Source organism: Erithacus rubecula (genome assembly GCF_903797595.1).
Source record: "Erithacus rubecula genome assembly, chromosome: 16".
NCBI lineage: Eukaryota > Metazoa > Chordata > Aves > Passeriformes > Muscicapidae > Erithacus > Erithacus rubecula.
The window spans coordinates 10,030,850-10,041,312 of NC_136668.1; the positions used below are offsets into that span (position 1 = coordinate 10,030,850).

General features: G+C 38.2%; 1 protein-coding gene across 1 annotated transcript; it reads left to right on the plus strand.

Annotated features, from left to right (window-relative positions):
- Nucleotides 1-4,291: 4,291 nt before the first annotated feature.
- On the plus strand, nt 4,292-8,640 carry LOC306809082 (neuropeptide Y receptor type 6-like; the record flags this gene model as incomplete). The annotated part of the gene is made up of 3 exons (XM_079320215.1): nt 4,292-4,415; nt 6,458-6,534; nt 7,504-8,640. The coding sequence occupies exon 3, from the start codon at nt 7,522-7,524 to the stop codon at nt 8,638-8,640; it is 1,119 nt and encodes a 372-aa protein (XP_079176341.1). The 5' UTR covers nt 4,292-4,415; nt 6,458-6,534; nt 7,504-7,521.
- Nucleotides 8,641-10,463: the final 1,823 nt, after the last annotated feature.

Sequence of the window (10,463 nt, forward strand, 5' to 3'; positions counted from 1 at the left end):
TTTCCTTAAACCCTGCCCTCCCTCCTCTTCCCTCTGAAGTTCAATTTCTCTTTTCCTCTTTCATCTTTTCACTCTTCTTTAATAATTCATTATTTCCTTTCTTCTCTTTCCTAAAATTTTATAGAAAAGCAGGCCATAATTTGAAGTGATGGAATGAAAGTAAGGCAGCAAAATACAGTCTCAAAAGTCAAGATTCTTGTAAAGGATCAAAGAATGTAGCAATGCTGTGACAGATGTGAGAGGGGAGAATTTTCACTGTATCTTACTCTGACATAGACCAGGATCCTAAGTTTTGCCAAAAGAAGACCTGGAGCCAGCAACAGTCTCAGCCACACTCTGATCTTTTTCACCTGCGAATTTTTCATTATGATTTTCCAATTAAATTAAAATCTACTTGCTTTTTTTTTCCCCGTTAGCTATTCCTAGACTCTGACTCTTTCTCATTCCACAGAACCTCTGTGGAGTGGGTTTGTGGTGCTTTTGCATGACTGATGTTAAGCTTTGTTTGAACACAGCAGGAAGAGCTGTGCTGTGAAGCTCAGTAAGTACCTGCCTGAAATTAGCTGAAAGACATCCATGCTATCCAAAAAATTTTGAAATGAGGTGGTGTGAAGTGAGACTTTCTAGACAGAAAATAGCAATCTAGAATTCATATTTTTAATCCAGAAAATAAAAACGCCTGTTACAGTTTTAAACATGCTGAAAAATTGCAACAGACTGAGATTAATGGGAAAAACCTTTTGAAAACCTTTTGATTATTTAAGTATTTCTTAATTAACAGTTAGGACACTGAAAGATGTCATGCCATGAGAACAGCAGGGTTTGGTGCTCACAGTGTTATAAAAAGACTCTAGAATAGGAGGAAAAAAGATAGAGATACAAATTGTCATATTCCCCCCAAATCTGTGAGCTATTGAAATAATTCATTTTTTGGAAAAGATGACTTTTAGTAACAATGAGTTGGAGAAGTTCTAGAAAGCTACAAAGAATTGAATCAGGGTTTGGAAAGTGGAATCTATTATAAAATATGAATTTATGCAGTCACACTCCTATTACAATTACTCACATATCTTATCTCTTTTCCAGTGAGAAAAGAAACTTGGCTGACCCAAAAAATTAAGATGCTAACCTTCCAGCCAGGGAGCATATTCATCTCCATCTCAGCTCTATGCCAACTGAATAAGATCCAAAAATTAGCCAACAGTTCATGGCATGACACACTTTTAAAAATTAATATGTTATTATAAGTAACTCGTTCATAGTTATATCAGATTTTTAAACAGCTGAGTTTTCATTCTAGTCATGAGCTAATTGAGAATCAAAATTGAGATAAGGCATCAAGGATATTGCAAAGGTGTCCTTTAGAGCTATGCAGTGAATGGACTGAAACCTGAACTCCCGGTAGTGAACAGGAATTATTTTTGTGACAATTATTCCAATTAGGAGAAAACCTCTGAGTCATAGAGCAGTGCTTCAACTTAGACATGTACATCCATGGAGAAGTCCCAGTGCAGTTGCTAGTTTGGTCACATTAGGAGCTATTTACTAAGAATCCCTTACTAGGGTGTTGATCTCTCCACAGAACAGGAAAATGTGAGGGGAGTGTGTTTTTCCTCCATCACAGCATATTATCTTACTTTCATGGCATTAACCAGCACATCCAGCACTAACATATGAGATTTCCAATTATTCTTGTTTATTTTCTGTGCCTCTTTGAAGTGCTATAAAGAGCAGTATTTATTAGGAAGCAGTAATCCAGGAGAGAGATTTGTGGGTGTTGGTTGACAAGAAGTTCAACATGAGCTGGCAATGTGTGTTTGCAGCCCAGAAACCCCACCTTGTCCTGGGCTGCATCAAGAGCAGCGTGACCAGCAGGATGGTGGGGATGGTGAAAGCTGGAGAGGGGCTTGGACAAGGGCATGGAATGACAGCACAACAGGGAATGGCTTTGTAGTGACAGAGTGTAAAGTCAGGTGGGACTTGGGATGAAATTCCTGACCATGGGGGTGGTGAGTCATTGGAAGAAATCACCCAGAGAAGCTGTGGCTGCCCCATGGAGTGTCCCAGGTTGGAAGGATCTTGTAACAGCCTTATCTAGTGGGAGGTATCCCTGCACATTGTAACTGGATGATCTTCAAGGTCCCTTCCAGTCTGGGATTCCATGACCCTGCAGAGATGTTACAGGTCTCTGAATCAGCTCTTGGCCAATCTGCTGTTAAAGAATTCCTTCATGAGGGAAACTAAGAAATTGTACATGCACATCTCTACTAAATCTTGCTTTCTGCAACAGGCAGAAACAAGGACTGCTGTACAGTTACATAAGAGAAACAGCTAAGCAAAAGTTTAGAGCAATGAACATCAGCAAAGATTCCTGCTGGCCAAGGAATCATGTAAATGCCAGAGCAAAAGGTGAACTCAAAGGATTAAATGTTATTTTTTACAAACAGGTTGCTGCCAATGCTACACAAATTATTACAAACATTAAGTTTTTAAACCTATGATGGTACTTCACTCATCACTTAATACTGAGCAATTTAGAAACGACAGGAACATTGATAAAAAGCAAATACAATTCTGCTGTCCAAACCTTTTTTGCAAACAGGGACTCCAGCATTTGGCTGAAGAAACATGCTGTGATCCCTCCTCCAGAGCCTTGGGTCCCACTTAGCATACATACCTTTGACATCAGGATTAAACACACCAGCAGCAGCTACACCCACGAGCCTTTGATGCTGCATGTGATCTAATTCACAACAGGTAACAACACAATTAAACCCACAGGAGGCAGCAGGTTGATACAACAGTAAAACCAATGGATCACATGTTAAAGACTCCACTTTCTCCACAAATTAAGGGCTGCATACAGAATTATATTAGAAACAGAGGTATGTGTAAATAAGCAAAATGGCCTATGAAATTTATAAATAGAATCAGAACATCTTTTAATTTTATTGACTTACTTGCTTCATAAATAGATAATGCATGTTTATGGCTTGTTCTGATGCTTATCTATCACATTGCATGTTCTGGTCCTGAATAACTTCCTGGGGTTACCGTGCAACCAGAAGCAGAATTTCTAAAGTACGTTGTCAAAGCTTTGTTTTTATAATAGTTTTGATGTAATTAAACACAGCAAGTTCTAGAAATGCTTTAGAAAAATACACTCACATTGTTTGATTGCAGCATTTTTGGTTAAAATATCAGAATTCCCACACCTAGAATAGAAAGATCTGGGTTAAACTAAAGAGAAGGAAGATTTATGGGGAGGTGTTAGGGCAGTCTTTCTAGCAGTCAATTAGGCAGTTGAATACCTAATCTAAGATTGCCACAGAGGGTTAAAAAACAGTCTGGACACGAACATCATGTATAGACTCAAATATATGAGACCAGGATGTTCGTCTGGCTGATCACAAAGCCTCCCTCCACCTATTTTATTCAAATACTATAGTATGATAACCAACAATATTTATAGATAATTAGTTCTGAATTGCACTTCAGTACAGCATCTGTATTGCTCATCCCAAAAATCCTACTGCTTTCTGAAAATATCTTTAAAAAGCCAGACTGAGATATTGGAAATTAAGTTGACCCAGGTAAAAATGCAAGAGTTTATACAGTGACTTACCAGATTGCAGGTCCTAAGAAAAGCAGTTATTTTCCCACTCCATAAATGCTCATTCTAAATATTTAATGAAAAAGCTGAATGCTCATTTTTATAAACATGTGACTACAAAATGTTTGCATTCTTACTGAAAAAGCAACAATAAAAATTAAGCCCCTTTTCGCTATGTGCTAGTACACTGTGCCATGCTTTGCTTTTCAGGAATATTGTTTTTATCTGAAGAGTATAAGCTAAAATATCAATTTATAATGAAAATCTGATTATCTTAATTGCAATAAAGCAAATGATACACTTAATAGGATGTGCATGCTCTTTGCAAGCAGCTTATTGTATTGCTGTATCAGTTAAGAAAGCAATATGCCATCTGCAGATGTTTATGTATGAAATCCTGCAGAGGGAAAACATTTGAACTACAGAACAGATTAAATAATTGAAAATGAAATTGCATGATAAGGTGTTTGATGGGGTGGAGGGAAGCAGCACAGTGGAGGAAAATCTATCCCCATGACTACTGGTCCTTCCTCCTCCCTGCTCACTGCTGTTTGCCTCTTCTTGGATTCCAGAGCTTGTTTTATTCCTCAGCAGCTTTCCTACAGCCTGCAGACTGAGTACTGTTGGAAACTGGGGATCTGTGGCTTGTTTCAGACAGAGAAGAAAGGAGAGTTTAAGTATTGCTTTAGGAGACATGGCTTTGCTCTGGATTCTTTTATACAGAAAGAAGATTGTTTGCTGGCTCTGAGAGAAAAGAAAAACTCTTAAAGGCAGTGTGGATATGATTTGAATCTTTCATCAGGTAAGAAGTAAGAAAATCCATAAAACTATGACAAAAGTTACTGAAATATCTTTTAAAGCATTATTTTATTTCCTAGAACCTGTATTTAAAATTGAATCTAAATTTTCTTCCACATTTTATCTTTGCAATGCTTAGGAACTTAATAAACAATGTTTGTAATTGAAACATACTGTTCGTCTTTAGAAAATACTTAGGAAATAAAGCCTCTCTAAAACTCATTTTATTTTAGACCTTTCCTTTGCTTATGAATGTTTCAGTAATGTTTATGCAGCAGAGAAATGAAACAAGACTAAGGGGTTTATAATAACTTACAGTGTTAAACTCTTACTATGGTAGAGAATCTTTTCCCAAATGCATGGATTAGGGGTTGAAGTAATTGGTTATTTTTTTTTAAACACTTCAGTTCTGATACCAGCTGTAATTACAATCCACAGATGCTGATTCCAATATCATTTGTGTATTAGATTAAAAAATGCCAGTATAGCTCAACATGCTGCAGTAAATACTGGAGTAACTTATTTTTTTGCTGCTGTGAATACTCCAGATGTTTACCAAGCCAGGTGTAATTGTTTTATTGCCAAGGAAATATTTAAATTGCCTCGCAGAATGATGTGTACTAAAGACTGCACTCTTTAACTCCCAACACAAAGCAAAAAGCAAAAAAATGACACATTTTCCTGAGAAAAGGACAGTGTAGATGAAGAGTGTGCCTATAACTCATGTAGCAAGTGAACCAGTTAGGTCAGTACAGGGACTTTTCCCAAACAGAAAATGCTACCATCCTGAATTCTTCGGAGAGGACATTCAGAATTTTCTATCAAACTGTGTTGTGCATCCATGGAGAAATAAGCAAGCTTAGTAAATAGTGCATAAAATATTGCAAACTTGGCTCAGCCTCATGGCCTTTTGAGTCCCCACAGCTTCTCCTGCTCACATAAAAAGCAGGGAAGAGCAGAGTTTGTCTTTGAAGGTATCAGATCTGTGCCAGCCAGGTGGACACCACAGGACTTCAGAGAAAGATGACCCTTGGGGCAAAGCAGACAGACTTCAGAGCTCCACATTTCTGAATTGGCAGTAAACCTCACTGGGGCAACAACTGCCACAGCTGGTGGTAAATCCACCCCTTAGTGCCTCTGTCCTTCCAGCACGTGCATCCCTGGGTGTGACAAAGGCAGCCAGTGCTGCTGCAGGGAAAGGTGGGGGCAGTGCATTCAGGAAATAGGGAGCCTGAGGGAGCTGCTGCCCAGCCACATCATCTGTTCTGTTCTGTTAGATGTGACTGCCAGTCACAGTCCCTGCCTCTCTCCTGGACCCAGGAGCAGAAGAGTTTGTGGAGCCTGCTGGGCACACAGTGGAGCACCCTGCTCTTGGTCTTGCCCAAGGAGGGACACCTGCAAGGGACTGCAAAATCTACCAGAGCCACCAGAATTCCATAGTTCTTGCAGCAGGATTGTAGAGTTTTCCATGATATTCCCCAATATAGCTTTAACTAAGCCAGGTACATTCTTCAGGGAGACTACAGGGCATAATGCTAGCCCTGACCACAAATTAAGTCATTTTTTAGGGACACAAATGAGTCACATATATCTATGGCCACTTCCCACTCCAACATGAGTATGCTGATTGAAAAGGGTGTTTTAGACCCTTTTCAGAATGAGAGTGGCAGTAGAGATCCAAAGGTGATCAGGATGTTTCTTGGAGATTTTTTAGAATCCTAATTTGAAGCACTCAAATTTATGTCAAACAGAAGTATCAGGATAAAGCACTCCAGGATATAACTCTGGCTGGAATATATTTTGAGTGTCTGTGAGAAAACAACTACGGAATCATAATTCCAGTTTAACCCTGGATTTAGTGTGTAATTTTGTACAGGCAGCCAAACATTTTTTTAATCCTTAGTGATTAAATAATGGCAACCATTTCTGTGAAAAAGCTACACATAAGAAGATTATTTCTAGTAATAATAAAACATCTACCTAGCCCTTTTTCTTTTTGTGTATCCTCTAACTTCCCACTGCTTCTTCATTCTCCTTTCTCCACAGGCTCTCAATGCCATTACTAGGGGTGAAGAATGGTCTCCTTCCAGCTAGTTTTCCAATAATTTCACAGGGGAATTAAGGTGAGTTAAAGTTGAGTTTTGAAAGATATATGTATAGGACATTTATCCATTACCTATTCTTAAATTTAAAAATAACTCTAAATACTTATCTTTTCCTTTCCCAGGTAGGAAATAACCTCTTTCTGGCCAGAAAATTGATAAGCCTTTAAATTAAGATTAACTTTTGCACTCAGTGATAAATTTAAACCCATCAAGATATTCTGCTGAACCTAAGTCTTCCCATTAATATTAGCTTTAAAACCACAGAACTATGCTAATGTCAGATTTTTTTGCTTGACTCCTATTTAAGTTAGGGCTGAAAGAGAAATAATTGTCTGTATAACTACAATGTGAGCATTATTTTGTTTACATTTTTCTCAGGTTAGATTTAGGAAAAAGGATATATTATCTTCAATGCATCAGTAGAGCAGGAAATTTCCTTTAAGATATTCATAGAGGTTTTGAAATACATTTGAGCTCAAGCACACTATTTTGATTAATTCAGGAGGACTGAGTGTATAAACTCACAATGTTTTGTAGTTCTAAAGAAAATCTAAGTGTGATGTCTAGTCTAAGAGACTGATGGCAGGACCCAATTCTTCTTTCCTGGTAATACAAAAGCAACAGATTATCCTCACTGGAATCCATTAAACCTTCTTATTTCAGCAGAGACAGATCTTAGAATACTTTATTCTGAAAGGCAAACTATATCCACAACTGCTAAAAGAGGATTTGTATGAAAGTGTCCATACAAGTTTAGCCAGAGCTGCTATCACAGCTTTTTCTTGTACATCAGTTATAGATCTGTAGCACTGCCAGTGCAGAACCTCAGAAAGGTGACACCAACCTCCTTCCCCAGAGGTGCATAAACCCACTAATAACCATGTGCTTATCCAGTACTGTAATTAATCCTGTTTGATTTGCTCAAAACTTTAAGGACTGCTTTGAAAATCTCCATGCAAAGTAAGTAATACAAGGTTTTATCCATAGGTTGGAAGATGCTTCAGGATGGATAAAGCTGTTCAGCATCACAGTGAGATCCTGAATCAAACTATCTCTAACATTAGCCTTTCTCAGTTTTTGAACTTTGATACATGCCAACTTTCCTCCCTTGCAGAATTCTTGCTTATTACAGCTTACACATTGGTTACACTAGTGGGGCTTGTTGGAAATCTTTGCTTAATTATTATAATAAAGAGAAGGAAAGAAGCTCAAAATGTCACCAACATTTTGATTGCCAACCTCTCTGTATCAGATGTGTTGATCTGTATCATGTGCATTCCTGTCACAGTTGCATATACCTTAATGGACCACTGGATATTTGGGGAAGCAATGTGTAAAATAGGCTCTTTCATACAAAGTCTATCTGTCACAGTCTCCATTTTCTCACTTGTACTCATTGCTATTGAGAGATACCAGTTAATTGTGAACCCACGTGGCTGGAAGCCTAATATTTCACATGCTTATTGGGGAATTCTTTGTATCTGGGGGCTTTCCCTCATCATATCCGCTCCTTTTTTAGTATTCCACCAAATAACAGATGAACCCTTCAAACATCTGTCCTTCCACAGTGATTTTTACAAGAACAAAGTTGCCTGCATTGAAGCGTGGCCATCTCTTACAGAGAGACTGATTTTCACCACCAGCCTGCTGGTTTTCCAGTACTGCTTCCCACTGGGGTTTATTTTTATCTGCTATCTCAGGATATTTGTATGTCTTCGAAAGAGGCGAGGTAAAATAGACAGGATGAGAGAGAATGAGAACAGGCTGAGTGAAAACAAAAGGATCAACATGATGCTGGTATCAATTGTCGTGACCTTTGCAGCTTGCTGGTTGCCTCTCAATATATTCAATGTGGTTTTTGACTGGAACTACGAGGCACTAATGAGCTGTAATCACAATTTGGCATTTACAATCTGCCACCTTGTGGCCATGATCTCCACATGCATCAATCCCATCTTCTATGGGTTTCTGAACAGGAACTTTCAGAAGGATTTGGTAGTATTAGCTCACCACTGCAGGTGCTCAGCATCACAGGAGGAATATGAAAATATTGCACTTTCAAACTTGCAAACAGATGCATCAAAGGGGTCTCTGAAGTTAAATAATCCCCATGTGGATATATAAAATAATCTAACTGCAGTTTCCAAAATTCTATATTTTATTGCAGATTGACTTTTTCTGCAGCTCTTGGTCATGATACCAAGTTTAGAGGAAGTCTGCCATTTAGTTTAGCAAAACCAGGATTATGCTCCCATAGGCACACTCTTAACAGGTACTTTATGATAGTATTAATGCTGATAAACCACTTCCAACAGTCCTAAAGATCAAGAATAATAAATTATAAACAGTATTATCATCTGACTTTTTTAATCTACAGTTTTCAAGTCACTGACATGCTCCTTAACTCCAATAAAAATGGTTCTATTTCAGCCACTGATGGGGTTGTCCTTCCTAAACACCTGGCTTCCCCCTGGTAAACCCTGAACACTGTGGTATTCCTAACTTCAGAAGCCTTTCACACACTTCTCTGTAGTTTTTATTTTCCAGCCCTACATCAATACTCTCCCTGGTTAATCTGCAGTTCAGAGGCAGTTCACACTGTAAGGAAGGCCCTTGAAGTTCTCCTAAGACTCCACCACCTTTCTTTCAACCCCCTCATGCAGTTTGCTTTGGCTAAGTACCAGTTCAGCCCAGAAATTGTATTTTGACAAGGGAAAAGGCTAGAGATGGACTTTTGTTTCTCTTTATGAACACTAAAACAGAACCCATTTGATGTACTGCAAGTTTCACTCAGAATAATGTTCAAGATGAAATATATATTTAGCATTTCTCCTAAAAGCATTGCATTCCACAAACTACCAGTAAAGATCATTGCTTTCTCTCTTACCATCATCACTGCTCCTTACAACAGACCTTTTAAAATCTGTTATCAAAAAAAAAAAAAAAACCCTATGAATTCAGAGTAAATTTAGTTTTAGCTGATTACTCAGATTTCTCTTTGAGCAGAAAATTAGGCTTGCATCTTAATTTCAGCAATATTTTCCCCACATTTCTGAGCTAGCAAGGGGGCACACTTGAGCAGATGTGGTAGTTTCTGTTCACAGAAACACAGTTTCTGTGTTTGAAAATATTTTCTTTTGTAACACAGTGCAAAGAAGCATTTTAAAAACCACATTCCAGCAAGGCCATAAAAAATAGCCAAACTTCTTCATCCATGATATAGTAACATCATAAATAATCAGTTAATATTGAGCTATTTAAATACAATACTTAGAACATTTAATCCAAAAACTCACCATACTTCCTCTAGTTCAAATGAAATACAAATAATTACTTGCAATGCTAAAGCTCCTTTTTTTTTTTTCATATGAATTTCAAAACCCCCTGTTCTAACACTTTTACTTAAGGTTCCTTGTAAACTATTCTCTAACTTCAGCAATTTATTAATGCCCCACTTAAGCAAAAAGAATTCACATTCAAATCACAATTAGCTCCTTGATGACTCAGCTGTGATGAAGCTCCCCTTAAGGCTATAAAGTCCTCTTGGAGAGGGAAAATCACTTTCCACAGCCATCCAGTTCCTAAAGGGTTAGGGCACAGTTTTCTTGTTCCAGCACTAGTTCAGACTGTCTGCACCACTCTGCTGATCAGAGCAGCTCTGTCACAAGAGCCTCACCAGATCCTGAAGATGCTCAGGTTGTGCAAGTGCCCCCAAATCACACAATCTTCATGTCTGAGCCCTCAGAAGTTGTAAAGGCAGCCCCATCACAGGAGCAAGAATGGCAGAATAAGTAACATGGTAATCAAGAGTCTGAGTGATAGGTATGGATTAGCTTTGGCATGGTTTAGGGATTTTTTCTAATTAAACCAAATATCCTGCATTTGGAATTGATCGCACAAATCTTAAGAAATTGCCTTGTGCATCATAGAAAATAAACCAGGAGACA